This window comes from Hemitrygon akajei, chromosome 21 (genome assembly GCF_048418815.1).
Source record: "Hemitrygon akajei chromosome 21, sHemAka1.3, whole genome shotgun sequence".
NCBI classification, from domain to species: Eukaryota; Metazoa; Chordata; class Chondrichthyes; order Myliobatiformes; family Dasyatidae; genus Hemitrygon; species Hemitrygon akajei.
This window is the reverse complement of record NC_133144.1, coordinates 58,517,632-58,538,396: the sequence shown is the minus strand read 5'-3', so window position 1 is coordinate 58,538,396 and position 20,765 is coordinate 58,517,632. Positions and strand designations below refer to the sequence as shown.

Sequence of the window (20,765 nt, the reverse complement as noted above, 5' to 3'; positions counted from 1 at the left end):
TGAATAATTCAAACAGGAAAGCTGCATCTATATTTTCTATGTATTCTAACATTTCAGTGGTAATTACATTGAAAAACACAAAATAATTCACCTATCAAAGTGAAGGATCATGTCTGAGAAGGTTCCTTTAATGGGAATATTATTTTTGTTGACTTAGAAAGGGCTTTAAGATACACATTCTGGGTCATTCAGAACAGCTAACATCCCCAGAGGCCAAATCCTGGTCTGAACCAATGCATACTTGTGGCTTCCTATCAGCTTGAATTTAGCCAGCTATCTAGGAGGAAAGCAAGAGACAGACATTTTGCTTTATATTTAAAAAAATTTAACAAGTACCATGGATTTTCCTGCCAGTCCAAGTTAGTTGTTTTTGGAGGGAATATGCTCAAAAAGTATAAAGCAATAGTGCAAAAAATTTTTAAAATAAAACTTGTACACCATCTAGATGTTAGAAACACTAAGTAATTCAGACCACACAGCATCTCAATTTGTAAATTGTTTATTGATATGGCTGGTTATTAATGTATGACTGCACAACCATATGCAAAAACCAGCCAAAACCCAAAATAGAGAGGAGCTTTGGTAGTACTGTTCCCAGTTACAGAACACCATTTATAAAATTAACATCGGAATGATTAAATTAAAGTATTTAAAATGAGGTGCACTTAAGATCCAAATGAATTAAGACTAATTTAGTTACTATATATATCAGAGTAAACATCAAATCTGGCCAATTAACCTCCTTAAGACAAAAACTTCATTCAAATACTTCTTCCGCCCCCCCCCCCACACAAATATTTCATTTTAATAAAAGGAACAGTTTGAAGTGATTCTAACAAGGGATCATGTTTCGATGAACGATGAGAAAAACTGCCCAACCAATACCACCATTGCTTAAAAGCACACCTTTAAATATGCACAAAATTCAGAATCACAAAAATTGATAAAAAAATGGAAGATATTCTTCAGATTCAGACAGTTATATAATTCAAATACTCAGGTTTATGAAGTAAGCATCTGTAAACAGATCAGATATATACTGGGCAGAATGGGAATGAGTTTCAACTGAACAGTATGGTATTAAAGCATCAGGAAAAAAAGGTACACACACTAATGTTTACTATTTGTTGTTTCTTGTGCAATTTTGTTTTTGAAAATAAATGCCTTCTGTGGGGTGGATGTATGTTTGAAATGGTGGTAGCTGTTCTCTTTCCAGTGCTGCTTGACCTGCTGATTATTTCCAGAAGTTTGCATCTTTAAATACTTAAAAAAAAATAGCCAAACAATTTGAACCTAAAACATCACTGACTCAACCATTAATTAACTTCTTGAAGCATTTAAAGATAAATGTTATTACAATGCTGGCAGGTTTCACTGGTATAACTTTTACACCAGTTTTTAAAAAAACAAATCCATGACTGGTAACCATTGCAAAAAAACCCGATCATACCCAGTAATTTCCCACATAATTAGCAGAGTTAATAAGTAATGCTACTGAATATAGATGACCACTCCTTGCTTGCAAGCATTATAGTGTTGAGCAATATCACAAACACTAATAAAACACTATGTGCCTGATGAAGACAGTTTAAAAGATAACATTAGTTTGATATTTACCCTTTCCTGTAAATGTACCTCCCCAATGATCGATACATTGGTTAATGATTCTTCATAGACAAGAAAATATGAAAAATTCCATAAATATGTACGTTTTTTTTAATCCCAAACAATTGAGCAGCTGTTTCCTGACTGTAGGAAGTACAGTGATATTGTCATTGCATCTGTTTGAAACCCTCTGATTAAAGCCAAATATCTTTACCCCCTTATTAGCTAGACACACAAAGTACACATTTTGCCCAATGAAAGTGCATCTTTTATAAAGAACATACAAAGAGAAAGTTTGAGAAATAATTCCCAATGCTTAGTTTCCTTGGAAGGTGTTCTGTGCAGCAGCTGATGCGGCTGAAGCTGCAGCATTTCGCACGGCAGGACTGGAGAAGACCCCTTGTGAGAATTCCTCCTGCGCTCTCTGAAAGCTAGCCCCCGACCTGCGGAATATCGAGTGTACCTGAAGGAATGAATGGAAGAGAAAATCAGATTTTTTTTTCCAAACATATATTTACGTGATGAAATTTTCATTATCACAGCTTCCACTTTCTGGGCACATTTAAACATTGCAATCACGTTCCTAGAGACTTGATGAGGTTGCAAAATGTAAAGAGCAATTAAAAGGCAAAGAACATTCAGAGGGAATTTAGCCTAAGTTGGTCTTTAAAAGATGGACAACTGGAGAGAGGCAAGATAGGAAGAGAATTCCTAACAAGAGAAGGAATTCCACCCCCCACTCTCAGGATTTTGTGTGATCTGTATCTGAAATCCATCTACCCATCATGGCTCTGTAACCTTCAGAATTTAGCAATAAGAGACTAAACTAGCACCTACTACTTTCATCCCCCAATGAATAATTCCACATTTTTATTTCCCTTAGCTTCAATTTCTTTTTGCTGAACATTTCTCGTGACTAAGTTGGTCCTTAATGTTAAGTTTATGATCTCTTGCCCTAGACACCCATCGGCAAGTTTCTCTAGTACACCTCTACCCTTAAAAATACTAAAGGCCTGTCAAATTATACCTAAACTTTAAATTGCCAAGAAAGTGAAGTATAATTAATAAAAACAAGAGATCTACTGATGCTACACTACATCAATAACTGCATTAGTGCTGCTTCCTGCATCATGCGGAGCTTGTTGACTTAATCAACTTTGCCTCCAACTTTCACCGTCCCCTCAAATTTATCTGGTCCATGTCAGACACCTCTCTCCCCCATCTCGATCTGTCTCCATCTCTGGAGATAGCTTATCTACTGATGTCTTTTATAAACCCATTGACTCTCACAGCTACCTGAACTACACCTCTTCCCACCCCGTTACTTGTAAAAATGCCATCCCCTTCTCTCAACTCCTCCATCTCCTTCACATTTGCTCTCAAGATGAGGCTTTTCATTCCAGAACGAAGGAGGTATCCTCCTCCTTCAAAGATCAACGCTGCTCTATTATTTTGTCATATCTGTGGCAGAATAAGCGCTCTAGAATTAATAAAATCCACCTCCAAAAATCTAAAAAAGAGGGTGGCATGGCTTTACCTAACTTTCGCTTATATTACTGGGCAGCTAATATACGTTGTGCTGCCTTCTGGTCTTTCTTCCACGGTCAACCTGAGTGCCCTAACTGGGTGGCAATGGAGTTGAGCTACACTAAAGAATTATCTATATCTGCACTTCTTGGCTCTGCACTCCCTAGCAGTCTGCCCAGATCAATAGCTAATCCTCTGGTTAGACACACTTTGTGTATATGGGCTCAGTTCAGGAAATGCTAAGGTTTCCAGGGGTTTTCCGTTTCTAGCCCTGTCGCACATAATCACCTTTTTTTACCTACCATGTTCGATTCAGCATTCCATGTTTGGTACAGGAAGGGCATTAGACATTTTGAAGATCTCTTCATTGATAATCGCTTCGCTTCTTTTCAACAGCTCTCTGTTAAGTTCAACCTGCCTAACGCTCACTTTTTCAGATATCTCCAAATCCGACACTTTACTGCTCCTTTAATTCCTAACTTTCCTGAAATGCCTGCGAAAAATGCTATGGACCTATTTCTTTCCATTAATCCACTAGGTAAAGGTATAATTTCAATTATCCAAGATAAACTAGCAGCCTTACGACGGGCCCCTGTGGATAAAATTAAAATGGCCTGGGAGCAGGATTTAAATATCTCCTTATCCGAGGAGAGCTGGGACTCAGTTCTCAAATCGGTTAACTCAACCTCTCTTTGTGCTCGCCATTGTCTCTTACAGTTTAAGATTGTTCATAGAGCCCATATGTCTAAATCTAAACTATCTCGATTCTACCCTGGCATTAGTCCGCTCTGTGATAAATGCAAGAGGGGCGTGGCCTCTCTCATCCATATGTACTGGTTCTGTCCTAGCTTGGAGAAATTCTGGAAAGATGTCTTCACTACATTATCGGGTATTCTGAATCAGCACCTAGAACCTAACCCCTTAATTGCTCTGTTCGGTTTTTGGGGCGAGACAGATTTATGTCTGGGTCCGACCAAATGCCGAATACTATCCTTTGCCTCTCTCCTGGCGAGACGCTTGATCCTCCTTAGATGGAGAGATGTTGCCCCGCCCACTCATGCGCAATGGCTTAACGACATTATGGCCTGCTTGGACCTCGAAAAAATTCATTATTCAGTTCTCAATTCGGATTTAAAGTTCCATAAGGTCTGGGGACCTTTTATCGAGTACTTTCATAACCTTCCTCTTGACTAGGTTTTTTTTTTCTTTTCGGTCCCTTGCTTTCAGCTCCCTTTTTTTTTCTGGTAGTAGGCATTATTATCCTCTGTTGCTAAGTGTATTCACAGTCTGGGAGTTTGACTGTCTGGACTTATACTCTCTATATTGAGTGGTGGTTGGTCTGGAATTGTTGTTTTCTTTTCTTGTGTTGTGGGGTTTGGGGAGGACACTAAGCTCACTTGTCTTTAATTTAGGTGCTTTTTTATTAAATTCTCTTCCTTTGTAGCATATTGTTATTGTATGCTTAACCTTGCTCTGTATTAATGCTCCTCATTGGGATTTGGGGTTTTTAATTTTGTAAAATGTTTTGAAAAACTAATAAAAAAAATTTTTTAAAAAATCAACGCTGCCCTCAACCATTTGCCCTCTTCCATTTCACACGTCTGCCTTCACCCTATCCTCCCGCCACCCCACCACAGATAGAGGCTGATGGGGTGGTAGATGGGGATAAGAGGAACCCTAAGTCCAGCACAATTCTCCACAACTTCTGTTATCTCCCATGGGATCCCACCACATCTTTCCCCCCCACCACCGACTTTCAGTTTTCTGTAGGGATTGTTCCCTACTCAACTTCCTTGCCCATTCATCCTTCCGCACTGATCTCCTTCCTTACAAACGGAACAAGTGCAACACCTGCCCCTATACATCCTCCCTCACTACAACTCAGACCCTAAACAGTCCTTCCAGGTGAGGCAACGCTTCACCTGGGAGTCTTTTGGGGTCATCTACTACATCCAGTACTCCCTGTGTGGCCTCCTGTATATCGTTGAGACCCAATGTAGATTGGGAGACTGCTTCACTGAGCACCTACTAGAAAAGAGTCCATGAGAAAAAGTAGGATCTCCCAGTTTCCACCCATTTTAATTCCATTTCCCATTCCGACATGTCAGTCCATGCATGGCCTCCTTACTGTTGTGAAGAGGCCATACTCAGGTTGGAGAAGTAACACCTTATATTCCGTCTGGTTAGCCTCCAACCTGATGGCATGAACATTGATTTCTCGAACTTCCAGTAACATCCTCCTCCCCACTTCATAATTTCCCATTCAGCTCTCTCCACCCTCTCCTATCAGATTCCCCTTTACCAGCCCTTTATCTCTTTTACCAATCAACTTCCCAGCTCTTTACTTCATCTTCTCCCTTTCCCCGTTTCACCAATCACCTTTTGTTCCTCCCCTCCCCCCCGCCTAATTCTGACTCATCTTTTTTTTCCTCCAATCCTGATGAAGGGTCTCCGCCCGAAACATCAACTATCCTCTTTTCCATAGATGCCACCTAGCCTGCTGAGTTCCTCCAGCAATTTGTGTGTGTTACTTGGATTTCCAGCATCTGCAGATTTTCTCTTGATTCTGCAGATGCTGGAAATCCAGAGCAATACACACACAAAACACTGGAGGAACTCAGCATCTATGGAGAGGAATAACCAGTCAACGATTCAGGCTGAGACCCTTCGATACGACTGGACTTAAGTATGATTACTTTAGGTTAGTCCTGATAAAGGACTGAAATATAATTAATGCAATTTCAATTTAACCTGTACAAACATGACAACATTTGAGTGAACATGCAGTCCTCTTTTCAATCTACAGATATATCATTTTATTGATGTTGACTGTTCAGAACCCTACAGTATTCCAGCTGTAGACTAACATACTACAAATGAGATAAAAGGTAATAGCTTTGTAGCATTTTTTCCTTACACTGCCAGATACACTTTAGTCAACTCCATACATGGAATTCCAAATCTGTTTAGACTTGCAATAGGAGGAGAGTGTGGTGCCTTTGATAGAGGTTAAGAGAATAGGGATGAAAAACATCAAATCAGAATTTTAGATGAGATGTGCGGAGAGATGTGGAGCCAGTACAGGTTAACAAAGACTGGAGTAATGAGCTCAGATGAAATAGTGTAAAACAGTTGGAGAAGCTGAACATTTTGGAAGGTAGATATCCAGCACTGGAAATAGTCAAGTCCGTAAGCAAAAGGTCCGCTGGGCACATTAATGGAAGACAGATGCAAGGCAAGCATTCTTACCCTTTGCATGAGAAACAAAGCCAAGACTGCGCACGCCGTGAAAAATGCTGCTACTACCATCATGATAACTGCCACAGCAGGGTTGGTGCGTGTCCAACTTAGAGCCGCAATCCATCCACTAGAAAGAAAATACAAACAGGTTACAGCAGCAGGCTAATGTTTTCCTGCAGATTTCAAATGCCATTATTAATGCAAGCAGAAAACCAACTCGGCAGACTGAGTTTCTAAGTAAATTGCAAATCCATACTAGTTTGTAAACTGATTAAAGGTGGAAAAAAGGTATTGGAATGAACGCAGGAATACATCAATACACCTGACCTTTGTCCATCATCGTAGGGTACAGGTTCATGATTAGTTTCTAGTAATGAATTTGCACTACCAGAGGCAACAGGATCAGTATATTGGCAGCTACATTAAAACACAGGTCAATGACTGTTACATGGGATGGTCCAATTGGCCTGGTGAATAAAATGATACTCCACTGTTCTGGACTAATCTGTGCAAACTCTTTCAAAATGGGGCATGGATGTGGGTTTAGGTGAAGCCAGTTGATGTATTGTTCAATGCGTAAGCTACATTAATCCACAAAGGATAAAGCACAGAAATTGACACAAATAGGTTTAATTTCTGCTTGGATACTACTGAAACAACAAAAACCAACCTTAGTAGGATGGTTCTTTACTTCATCAATTTCCTTTTTATGCTGCTTGCCCTGATTTTCTGACTTCATCTAAGCCTACACCCACACTCCATTTTCAATAATTTTACTGAGTATTTGCAAGCACAGATAAGTCTAGAAAGCTGAAGTTTCTGATTTTAAAAAGAGATTGTTAAAACAAAGTCTTCCTGATGGAAATGTATTCTTGGTGTTTAACTATTGTGGGTCAAGAAGCCAGTGCTTAACTTGCAAATTACTTGCAAAGTATTTGACAACGTGATTGTGACCCATTGATGGGATGGATCTGACAAGACAGCATTGTTTGGACCAACAGGTTTTTAGTTATGTATAGAAACAAGAGCTCTTAGAGCTCCAAATTAGAATAGAAAATGTCAGGAGAAGGACATGGTTTGATTAAAGTTTCAGCTTTAAACTGTTCTCAAATTTAAATAAAAGATGGTTCTTGCTCTATTAATACAATAAATAATAGAATTTGGTGTAAGCCACTTGGTTCCTAGGCCTATTCTGCCATTTAGTATTAAGATTGATCTTTTACTTTAAGGTTCAACCCAACAGCCCTGGTTTCCTTCAACAATAAAAACCTGTCAAATTTGTCTTTAATATGGAGTGACTGAGTCCTTTCTGTTAGAAAATTCTAAAGATCCACAACCTTATGAGTGCAGAAATTCCTTCTCATCTCAGGAGTTAATTTCAGGAGTTACAATGATGAACTTTGGTTGCAATCAATTAGTCACAAATATTCTTTAGGAAGGGAGATCAGACAAGTATCCAATATGAAGGGTGTGGACAATATTTTCCCCCCAATAAATGCACTGTGCAGTCCACTCCAATTCAAAATTAGTTAATTTTTGGAATTCTAATGCAGATTACACTTCTTCAAATGTTATCGTTTTATCTCCTTTTGTTCATAACGATACTGTTTAATTCAAATGACTTAAGTTCCTGTGCAAAAAATGGAACGAATTATGAAGAGTAGACCACTTATGGATGAGCCATTTACACATCTGAACTTGCTCTAGCTTTTTTTTAAAGCAGGAATTTGAAATACACGCATTAGATTAGTAGCACATTTGATCTTTCTTCTGGCTAGAATATTTTTACTTTAATTTTTAAAAAAATTATCCAATGTGGAACAGGCCCTTCCAACCCAACAAGCCACACCGCCCACACTTATTTAACTCTAATCACAGAACAATTTACAATGACCAATTAACTTACTAATCTGCATGTCTTTGGAATTTGGGAGGAAGCCAGAACACTTGGAGGAAACTCATGTGGTTTACAGCAAGACTGTACCAATTTCTTTACAGACAGTGCCAGAATTTAACTCTGAACTCCAGAGTGCCCAGAGCTGTAATAGCATTGTGCTAACCACTACTCTACAGTGGTTTTAGCAAGCAACAGTACAGTAACCACTACAAATATGCTACAAAGAGATTTGTCACAACATCTTGAGATGCCTGAATTCAATCAAAGTAACAAAATAGAGAATTAAAAACACAGTGGAAGCGAATGGTCTATACAAAAGTGACTGTCCAGTCATGAAGTATCACAGCATCTGCCTACAAAGAGTAACATATCTATTGGAGAAGAAAGCTAAAGCTAACAAGACACTCAAGTCAGTGAAGAACAATATGATCACAGAATAGAATGCTTACCTGACACCCCAGTTAGGAATACCAATTGCCTGAATGACATAGAGAATAATTTGACAGAAGAAAATGAAGAAGAAGAAAAAGAAGTTGAACGAACTATCAGACCTGAAAAACAAATGGAAGAAAATTAGGTGTTACAAATCATTTACTCTGTATGTTTAATCCCCATCATTCATTCCTGCTACATTTTTCTACACAAAAGGAAAAAGAAAAATCACAAATTTGACTTTGATTCTCCAGCAGTATAATCACCCAAAATGTTTGGCAGGTATTATATTATTGTGAGTGCTTCTTCAACAATTTTCTTCAGTGCTTTAGAATTATTTATTTTTATTACATTTAATTCTTGAAAATTTAGAATATTCCTGACATGCAGAACTTTCAAAATTTCAAAATAAGTTTTACAACTGACCAACACATGCATCACTTAATCAGCTGTCAATGCTCCATTCTCTCACGTTTCATTGGTAACAGTGTCATTTTCACCTTTTTCCACTTCCAATGAAAGTCCATTGACCCACGTCACGCGCTGTTTCCCCCTCCCTCTACAAATGTTGCCCGAGTACTGTACTTTCAGCATTTGGGTTTTATTTCATGCAAAAACTTGTTCTAGTTCCCCATGTAAAAGCACTTACCCAAAAGCACTGCAAAGATGGTCCTTATTAGTGTTACAAAAACTTTGAATAGTTCACAACCATCGATCAATCAGCCATGACAATGGATAAATTACTACTGGCAGGAAGTTTTGCCCATTAATTTTAACCTCACCTTTGGATCTTAGGATTTGACATGCATTGTCATGGTTTCATGAGAAAATTTAATTTCAGCCTTGAATTTTGTTCAAAATAGTCATTTTAATGCTCATTTGTAAACACAACCCACTCATAACTTTGGACTATGTTTTCAATACTTAAGCTGCAAATATGTCAATTATTTCATCACTGAAAATATTGAAACTTTGTACGTAATAAATATACAATACCATTTATGAACATGCAAAGGAAAAAATAAGAACCATTAGGAAACACTGATCAAGCTGGGAGTCTTCTGCGTTAGGGAGAAGCTAGAGGGATGACTTAGAACTTTAAAACAATCTGGGCAGGGGCCAGTGTTAATAGGTTAGGCACAGAATAAACGTTTTCAATTAAGTGAGAAATCAAAACTATGGGTTATTAAATAAGAAAGTTGAGTAATAAATGTAACAAGTATTTAGGAAGTACTTTCAGAACTTAGATCTGCAAGAATGTGGAAATTATGAGCTCAGGTGATTAAAGGAGGTCAGTGGATAATCAGAAGCAAATGCATAAATACTGGACAAATTAGGTCAAACAGCTCTGCTGTATTATTGTAAAGTAATAAATTTGGATAATTTATTCACTCATTTCAATTTCTAGCTTTATTTTTGGTGCTATGACTGATTTAAAAATTTCTAGGACCATTTCAAATGAGAGCAGGTATTTTGCTCTTTTGTTCTCTTCTTAAAAGGCTTCCATCAGGCTTGCTTGAAGAAATCGCTGACGAATTATCATCAATCAACACATCAACTGCAGCACCAGGGGTCCCACACTCTCAATCACTCACACTTTGATCAGGAATGCCAGCCATTCCATCCCTAGAACACATTTCAAGAAATCTGATCATCTGGCTAGCCTCCTCTTACCTGCGCACTGGCAAAGGTTAAATAGCAAGGAAGCAGAGACAAGGACAATAGGTGGTCATGGGAGGAAGAGCAGCCACTATGGGATTGCTTTGAGTCGGTGGACTGGGCTATGTTCAAAGACTCAATTTTAATGAATACACCATAGTTGTCAAGTACTTTATAAAGACACTTGTAGACGAGTGTGTCCCACATAATTATTCAGCATCTTCCCCAACCAGAAGCTTTGGATGAACCAAGAGATCCACAATCTGCTGAGGGCCAGATCAGTGACATTTAGGCTTAGCGACCAAGAAAAATACAAGTCCAATTAGAACCTCTGGAAAGCCATCTCACATGCTGCCAACACCAATGCCCTTGAACAGAAAAGCTTATAAGATGTGGTGGATATAGTATAGTCCATCAGAGATAAAGCCCTCTCCATCATTAAGCATGTTGCAGCATTAAGCAAGGAGCACTGTTGCAGGAAAGCAGCGACCATCATCAAGGATCCCACCATCCATCCATGCTCTCTTCTCACTGCTACCATCAGGGAGGTACAGGACCCCAAGGTCCCACACCACAAGGTTCAGTAACAGTTATTGCCCCTCCACCATGAGGCTCCTAAACCAGTGGATAACCTCAACACTTTAACTGACTCCACATACCATGAACTCACTTTCAAAGACACAATTCCTGTTCTCAATATTCATTACTTAATATTATTGTTGTAGTCTTTTGCACATTGGCTGTTTGCCAATATTTGTTCTGTGGAGTTTTTCCAATGACTATTTTGATTCTTTGTATTTACCGTGAATGTCTAAAAGAAAATGAACCTCAGGGTAGCATATGATGACATAAACGTACTTTGATAATAAATCGACTTTCAACTTTGAAGAGATGTCATGGAACAGTTCAACTTGACTGATTTTTGTAATCTCTCCCACTCTGCAAAACAGTCTTGCTTGAATTGATTTCCGTATAATGGTAATATAATGGTATCACTGACATTTTTATGTACAGTTTTGAAAATGTAAAGGTTTTGTCCACATAGTACTGTTTATAAACAGATACTCACACTTGAAATGGAACCTACCAATGCAAACTTGCAATGCTACAATTACAGTCAGTCCCTGGGTTACGTACGAGTTCCGTTCCTGAGTCCGTCTTTAAGTCGGATTTGTATGTAAGTCGGAACAAGTACATCCGGTATTATTTAGCATCAGTTAGTCAAACGTTTGTCTTAGAATATAGTATATATTTTACCTTTCTATGCATATAAAACACTTAAGAAACGTACGTATTCCAATAATTAAACCACTGTGTTGCTTAGTAATAATTGTAGCTTTCATCGGGGCAGGGCCTTTCACATACTTCATTATTCTCACTTTATCCGTTATCCTTTAAAATTGTTCCGATCATTGACAGACTGTAGCCTAATGCTTTTCCAATGACTGATGGCGTTTCCTCTTTCCAAACGCTTTATTATTTCCACTTTACTTTCAAACGCGATCGCTTCCAGTCAATGGAGCAGAAACACTGCAGGGGTCAGGTCCCAAGCTCCGCTGGCTCTCGAGGTCCGCTGGACCACAGCACTGATTTCCCAGGTGCTAAACTGTACCGCACTGAGACAGGTTAAATGGGACAAGTGGGGGCTGTGCTGGGTTTGGGTAATTGATCCTCCACAATATTCTGCGTGGGAATTTAAACTGGAGGTGGCAATGTTTTTTTTTTACGAGGTCGAGTTGCGAGCTTGACATCAACCCGGCACGGGACTGGTCTGTCACTAAATCAAACTCGGGAACCTCTGTTCTCTAGCCTGGTGCTGATCTGACTGCGCCACCAGCCGACCGGAACGACGGGACAGGGTCAGGGTGAATCTTACTAAGAAAAATTTAAGCCAAATACAAAGTTAAACACTCAACACAGTGACAATGGCAATGACTTAAAATGGTGGATGTCATTGTGTCCTGACTTAAAGTGGCAGACGGCGTCGCGATCCGGCTTAAAATGGCGGACGGCGTTCTCCTTTCTCGGTTCATCTAGGGAGGCTATTTGGGTGGAATTGAGGAATGGGAAAGGTGTAGTAACAGTTATAGGGGTGTATTATAGACCACCTAATGGGGAGCGAGAATTAGAGGAGCAAATTTGTAAGGAGATAGCAGATATTTGTAGTAAGCACAAGGTTGTGATTGTGGGAGATTTTAATTTTCCACACATAGACTGGGAAGCCCATTCTGTAAAAGGGCTGGATGTTTTGGAGTTTGTAAAATGTGTGCAGGATAGTTTTTTTGCAGCAATACATAGAGGTACCGACTAGAGAAGGGGTAGTGTTGGATCTCCTGTTAGGGAATAAGATAGGTCAGGTGACGGACGTATGTGCTGGGGAGCACTTTGGGTCCAGTGATCACAATACCATTAGTTTCAATATAATTATGGAGAAGGATAGGACTGGACCCAGGGTTGATATTTTTGATTGGAGAAAGCCTAACTTTGGGGAGATGCGAAAGGATTTAGAAGGAGTGGATTGGGACAATTTGTTTTATGGGAAGGATGTAATAGAGAAATGGAGGTCATTTAAAGGTGAAATTTTGAGGGTACAGAATCTTTATGTTCCTATTAGGTTGAAAGGAAAGGTTAAAAGTTTGAGAGCGCCATGGATTTCAAGGGATATTGGAAACTTGGTTTGGAAAAAGAGGGAGATCTATAATAAATATAAGCAGCGTGGAGTAAATGAGGTGCTCGAGGAATATAAAGAATGTAAAAAGAATCTTAAGAAAGAAATTAGAAAAGCTAAAAGAAGATATGAGGTTGCTCTGGCAAGTAAGGTGAAAATAAATCTGAAGGGTTTCTACAGTTATATTAATAGCAAAAGGATAGTGAGGGATAAAATTGGTCCCTTAGAGAATCAGAGTGGACAGCTATGTATGGAGCCGAAAGAGATGGGGGAGATTTTGAACAACTTCTTTTCTTCGGTATTCACTAAGGAGAAGGATATTGAATTGTGTAAGGTAAGGGAAACAAGTAGGGAAGTTATGGAAACTATGACGATTAAAGAGGAGGAAGTACTGGCACTTTTAAGGAATATAAAAGTGGATAAATCTCCGGGTCCTGACAGGATATTCCCTAGGACCTTGAGGGAAGTTGGTGTAGAAGCAGCAGGGGCTCTGACAGAAATATTTCAAATGTCATTAGAAACGGGGATGGTGCTGGAGGACTGGCGTATTGCTCATGTGGTTCCATTGTTTAAAAAGGGTTCTAAGAGTAAACCTAGCAATTATAGGCCTGTCAGTTTGACGTCAGTGGTGTGTAAATTAATGGAAAGTATTCTTAGAGATGGTATATATAATTATCTGGATAGACAGGGTCTGATTAGGAATAGTCAGCATGGATTTGTGCGTGAAAGGTCATGTTTGACAAATCTTATTGAATTTTTTGAAGAGGTTACGAGGAAAGTTGACAAGGGTAAGGCAGTGGATGTTGTCTATATGGACTTCAGTAAGGCCTTTGACAAGGTTCCGCACGGAAGGTTAGTTAGGAAGGTTCAATCGTTAGGTATTAATATTGAAGTAGTAAAATGGATTCAACAGTGGCTGGATGGGAGATGCCAGAGAGTAGTGGTGGATAACTGTTTGTCAGGTTGGAGGCCGGTGACTAGTGGTGTGCCTCAGGGATCTGTATTGTGTCCAATGTTGTTTGTCATATACATTAATGATCTGGACGATGGGGTGGTAAATTGGATTAGTAAGTATGCAGATGATACTAAGGTAGGTGGCGTTGTGGATAATGAAGTAGGTTTTCAAAGCTTGCAGAGAGATTTAGGCCAGTTAGAAGAGTGGGCTGAACGATGGCAGATGGAGTTTAATGCTGATAAATGTGAGGTGCTACATTTTGGTAGGAATAATCCAAATAGGACATACATTGTAAATGGTAGGGCGTTGAAGAATGCAGTAGAACAGAGTGATCTAGGAATAATGGTGCATAGTTCCCTGAAGGCGGAATCTCATGTGGATAGGGTGGTGAAGAAAGCTTTTGGTATGCTGGCCTTTATAAATCAGAGCATTGAGTAAAGGAGTTGGGATGTAATGTTAAAATTGTACAAGGCATTGGTAAGGCCGAATTTGGAGTATTGTGTACAGTTCTGGTCACCGAATTATAGGAAAGATATCAACAAAATAGAGAGAGTACAGAGAAGATTTACCAGAATGTTACCTGGGTTTCAGCACCTAAGTTACAGGGAAAGGCTGAACAAGTTAGGTCTTTATTCTTTGGAGCGTAGAAGGTTGAGGGGGGAGTTGATAGAGGTATTTAAAATAATGAGGGGGATAGATCAAGTTGACGTGGATAGGCTTTTTCCATTGAGAGTAGGGGAGATTCAAATAAGAGGACATGATTTGAGAGTTAGGAGGCAAAAGTTTAAGGGTAGCACGAGGGGGAATTTCTTTACTCAGAGTGGTAGCTGTGTGGAATGAGCTTCCAGTAGAAGTGGTAGAGGCAGGTTCAGTATTGTCATTTCAAGTAAAATTGGATAGGTATATGGACAGGAAAGGAATGGAGGGTTATGGGCTGAGTGCGGGCCACTGGGACTAGGTGAGTGCAAGCATCGGTGTGGACTAGAAGGGCCGAGATGGCCTGTTTCCGTGCTGTAATTGTTATATGGTTTATATGGTTCGTAAATACGAGTTGTCTGTAAGTCAGATGGTCGTAACTTGGGGACTGCCTGTATACCATCCATCAGGTAATATTACAACATTTGCGACGAACAAAGCAAAAAGACTTTCACTTCTATTAAATTGTGGTATCAATTACATACATCTCAAAATTTTAAGTTTAAATATATTATCAAAGTACATATATGTCACCATATACTACCCCGAGATTTATTTTCTCACAGTAGTGAGAATGTTGAGAGGGTAAGGGTTAAGTGTAGAAGGGGGGGACGAGGAGTAAGTGTAGCAAAGTATGCGTACAGGACTAGGGACAGAGTATGTCATTAGGGAAGTGTAGGAGGACAGGGAACAGGTAACTAAAATAGAGTAACGGATATGGCAACCACAAAGAAAGGGGAACCTTGCCACCGCAAGACAATGTGTCTGGCAAAGTATCTGAGCTATATATCTATTTCGAGTGTTTTGCTTGCATCCATACTTATTCCAAGTATTTCGCTTGCGTCTATGCTCATTCCGAGTATTTCGCGTGCTTAGCTATGCAATAGCCGATCAATCGATGAATCGGTAACCATATTTGCGAATGTAGTGCCCCGCTTTTGGGTATAAGTATGACCTCTGTGAACCGACAAATTGGGAGTTGGCTACCTTACGCTCGAAGTGCGTGTGGCCGCGAACTCCTCTCTGAATAAAAACTGCTTCAGAGGTAATTTCGTGTCTCTGGTGTTTTTTCCTCAACTGAGCAGGTTAATAATTTCAGGTTAACAGTAGAACAAAGAATACAACAGAATCAATGAAAAATAACACAAAGACTGACAAAGAACTAATGTGCAAAGACAGACAAATTGTGAATAAATAACACAACTGAGAATATAATTCTAAACTCCTTGAAAGTGAGACCATAGTTGTGGAATCAGATCAGAGTTGAGGTGAGTGAAGTTATTCATGCAGGCTCAGCAACTTGAGGGTCGAGGTGTAATAACTGTCCCTGAACCTGGTGGTGTGGGACCCAAGCTTCCTATGCTTCCTTCCCAAAGGCAGCAGTAAGAGGAGAATAGGGCTTGATGATGGAGGCTGCTTTCTTGTGGCAGTGCTCCTTGTAAATGTGCCGAATGGTGGGGAGGGGTTTGCCTGTGATGGATTGGGCTGTGTCCACTCCTTTTTGTAGGCTTTTCTGTTCCTGGGCATTGGTGTTTCCATACCAGGATGCAACATAGTCAGTCAGGACACTGTGCATCTATAGAAGCCTGTCAAAGCTTTAGATGATACTCCAAATCTGGTCAAACTATGGCAGTTGAGGTGCTGTTCTGCCTTCTTTGTAATGCCATTTACATGTTGGTCCCATGACAGATCCTCTGATACTATAGTGCCAAAGAATTTAAAGTTAATGACCCTCTGCACCCTCAATCCCCTACTGAGTGTCGGTTCAAGGATATCTGTCAGTATTGACCCCACAATGTGCAATTCTGTAATTCCACTCCCATATTTGGCCCAGTTGGGAGTAGGATTAGAGAATTTCTCATAAACCATGTACACACAGATTTCCACGTGTCACACAGTGGATACATATTGTGGTCACAAGACAAATGTTATCAGAAGCACTCAAAATTATATTCTCATCAAAGCTAATCAGCTTTCATTTTTGTAACAACAATATAGTATACTTTGGAGCTTTTGTTATCAGAACTATAAATTGGGATTAAAACTGATTAAAATAGCTTTCTCTGCCAAACTCTTCAAATAAAGTCATGGGAGAAAATATCAGCATCTACCTAGAACACATCTTACCTGAAAGCCTTGTAAACTGGCCTATACCAACACAGGAAGGCACAAGGAGTGAAGAGCAAAAACCACAAGATTGCCAAGCCAAAGTCGACTCCATATGTTGCATTGAGAATAAACTCAGCCAAGCAAGCAAGAAGATTCAAGAAGAGTGTGACCGCATGAACTGTTGGAAAGAGGAAAGGATAAGTTTTAATCAGAAAGCAAAATACAACATAATAAAAATCTTAAAACCAAAAAATACTGAAATTACACAATAGGTCAGGCAGAATCTGTGGGCAGAGAACCAGAGTTGACATTTCAAGTTGAAATTTCACCAGGTGAAGTTTTAAAATCTCATACTATCACATTTAAATTGAAATAAATTTATTTCTTACATCCTTCACATACATAAGTAAAAATCTTTATGATACTTCTCCATCTAAATGTGCAATGTGCAATCATAGTAATTTATAATAAATAAAACAGTCAATGTAATATAGACTACACCCAAGTCAGTGCGAGTTCAGTCTGATGGCCTGGTGGAAGAAGCTGTTCCGGAGCCTGTTGGTCCTGGCTTTTATGCTGCGGTACCACTTCTTGGATGGTAGCAGCTGGAATAGATTGTGGTTGGGATGGCTTGGTTCCCCAATGATCCTTTTTACACACCTGTCCTTGTAAATGCCCTGAATCATTGGAAGTTCACAACTGCAGATGCACTGGGCTGTCTGCACCACTCTTGGCAGAGTCCTGTGATTAAGGGAGGTACAGTTCCCATACCAGGTAGTGATGCAGCCAGTCAGGATGCTCTCAATTGTGCCCCTGTAGAAAGTTCTTAGGATTTGGGGGTCCATATCAAACTTCCTCAACCGTCTAAGGTGAAAGAGGCACCATTGTGCCTTTTTCACCACACAGCTGGTGTGTAGACCACATGTGATATGGATGCCAAAGAATTCAAAGCTGTTTACCCTCTCAACCCCAGATCCATTGATGACAATAGGGATTAGCCCGTCTCCATTCCTCCTGTAATCCACAACCAGCTCCTTTGTTTTTGCGACAGGGAGAGGTTGTTTTCTTGACACCACTGTCAGAGAGATGACTTCTTCCCTGTAGGCCATCTCATTATTATTTGAGATTAGGCCAATCAATGTAGTGTCGTTGGCAAATTTAATTAGCAGATTGGAGCTGTGGGTGGTGTACGGTCATGGCTGTATCTTCAAGATACCAGACTGCCTATATTCTAAAATCAGTCAGTTGTCAAAAGTTAGGAACAGAAATACACCAGCTCATGTGTTTGCCAGTGTTTATTTTGAAAACAGATGCACTATCTACACTAATTTCAAACAGCACAACTGCCATGACCTTTCATATTCTTTTTCCAAACAGCTATCATCTTAACTGGACTTCGTAAGTTCAATTAATAATGAACAAATTCCACAATGACCCAATATAAAAACAATTTCAATCTCCTCTCCTTCCCTGTGATTTATCACCAGTCTGCAGAAACTTGAATGAACATGATTTCTGATCATAACTATTTGTAGTCTGTGGACTTTTGCCAGAAAGGCATGTGTCATGAACAGTGACTTGAAGGCTCAAATGTCTTCTGAAAATTAATTCCTCTCCTTTCCAATACTGTAGTAAAGCTAAAACTCATACCTTCAATTTGTATCTTCCTGTGAATACAATGCTTATAATTGCAAATAATAACCTAGATTTAGCCTGTGGGTTTAGTGCAAATTGATAATCACTCTTCCATATTCTTCAAGTTAGGAAACTAAGGGTTTTAGTTCATAAAATCAAATCTTCACCCATATATGAGCATCCCAAAGTCCCTGAATTTCCAGACCCATACTTGGGGTTCAATTTTTTAAACCTCTAATACAACTAGACTGCATTGACCATCTGCTAGGCTATCAATACCTTGCTTCATTCTTTCTCCATTATAAAGTCAAAGAAGGCTATTTGACTTGTATCACATCCACCATCCTAAACATTTATTACATACACCACTAGCACAGAGTGGTTGTAGAGTGCATAGTCCCCAAAATGCAGTTCAGCTACGTGCCTAGACTACTCCAACAGTACCGTCCAGACTACAACCTCTGCCACCATGAAAGGCAAGGGCAAGTGGCACACAGCCTGGAAGTACCACTCTACATCACGCACTAGCCTGAACTGGAAATATGCTATCAAGTCCTTTCTATTGCTGGTTTTAAATCTGGGAACATCCCAATGTGTGGCACTGAGGAGCACCTTTAACAGAAAGGCCGTTCAAGGTGGTGCTTTATCGTGCCTTGCCAGTGAGGCTCAGATCCCAGAAAAACAAATACGAAAAAAAAATGTGTAGTTATCCATCCTGGACGTCTCAAGTCCAGGATGAATAATTACAATAGAATTAAAATGCTTCCTACACAAGAATTTTCCAATATGTTACATAATCATCGATGTTTGAACAGTATACATTAAAAAGATGCAATCTTGCTCATACTAAAGTGATTATTCTCACCACTTTTACCTTTCTAACCACTGATATACTTGTCACCATATTTTAATTCACAAAAAAAAAAAAAATCACACCTAGAATAGTGGTCAAAGGTTGCCAGAGAATCAGACCCACTCCAATTAAAATGATTACTGTTTGCATTGCTGAAGATGATTTTATTGTTGCTCAGCTATATCTTCCGTTAGAAATGGTGTCAATTAACTCACAATTCTCCAAATTTTCAATAATTCCATCTCATTTTATGGCTTTGGCAAGTTCAAAGTAAATTTATTATCAAATTACATATATGTCACCATATATGACCCTGAGATTCATTTTCTTGCAGGCATTCACAGTAAACGCAATAGACTGCACCCAACAGGACAGACAAACAAAGAAAGTGAGAAAGAAAAATACAGAATAATAAATAAATAAGCAATATTTATGACAACTTATGGACATTCAAAACAAAATGCAGTATACTTGTCTCTGACAAATGCAAGATTAAAATTAAGCCAAAAAACTCACTTGGTCATTCTGAAAGTTTAATAATTGGGCAGATCTTTCAGCATCACTCCCCATTTCTGATGAAGAATGCAAACTTTGCTCTGATTTCAGATTTGCATCTGCACTTTCCATTTCATTTAAATAAAACTGAAAGCAAAGCAACCTCAGTGACTGAAACATAACAAAATGCCCTGACTAGCACTGTGACTTAAAACATCATGTTGATGTGAAGATCAGCCAGGACGTGCCCTGTTCTCATTGCTACCATCAAGGAGGAGGAAAGATACCGGAGCCTGAAGGATCAGGAATAGCTTCTTCCCCTCTGTCATCTGATTTCTGAATGGACATTAAAGCCATGTACACTACTTCACTGTTTTTTAAAGTTTTACCTTTCTATAATTCAGCTAATTTCTCTATCATTACATATTGCATTATACTGTTGTTCCTAAAGACAACAAATTTCACAACATATGCCAGTGATATTAAACCTGATTCTGAAGACAGATGAGGAGTACGTTTTTTAATTCTGACATTTACAATACTTATAACTAAATTTTAAACAGTTCTCTAATTTCTCTGATCACTTGAGGTTGAATCATCAATACTGTAGACAGATCAGAAATGCAATCTAGGAGCTTCATCACCTGTACAGTCCAGCAGCATTTTTAACCAAAGTATTTGTTTTTAAACTTAAGATAGCAAAATCTATAAACTTACACATCCACAAGTAGTACAACATTTTTACTGTCCTCTGGAAGCCTGATGGAATCTCTGCTGCGAAGTCCTGGTAGAAACATGGTTTAACGGGACAGAATGAAGGTAAAGGGGGCCAGTTATTTCTTTTTGCTGCAGAAAAGAATGAAGAAATATTAGGAGAAAAAGGCTAACAGGGCCTGTTTAAAAGGGAAGCCTTGAAAACAAAAACTCAAGTTTCTAGAGTTAGCAAAATTTAAGCTTTCGGCAATAGATCTAAATGAACTGTGATTGTTAATTC

At 39.2% G+C, this 20,765-nt stretch overlaps 1 protein-coding gene across 1 annotated transcript in view; it reads right to left on the bottom strand.

Annotated features, from left to right (window-relative positions):
* Positions 1-483: 483 nt before the first annotated feature.
* scamp2 (secretory carrier membrane protein 2) overlaps positions 484-20,765 on the bottom strand; it is a 51,978-nt gene continuing 31,696 nt past the window's right edge. Inside the window, exons 5-9 of the mRNA XM_073025517.1 lie at positions 20,489-20,617; positions 16,807-16,966; positions 8,719-8,820; positions 6,382-6,499; positions 484-2,068 (exon numbers count right to left, since the gene is read on the bottom strand). Coding sequence (XP_072881618.1) covers positions 1,922-2,068; positions 6,382-6,499; positions 8,719-8,820; positions 16,807-16,966; positions 20,489-20,617 — 656 coding nt within the window. The 3' untranslated portion in view covers positions 484-1,921. The remainder of the gene's footprint in view (positions 2,069-6,381; positions 6,500-8,718; positions 8,821-16,806; positions 16,967-20,488; positions 20,618-20,765) is intronic.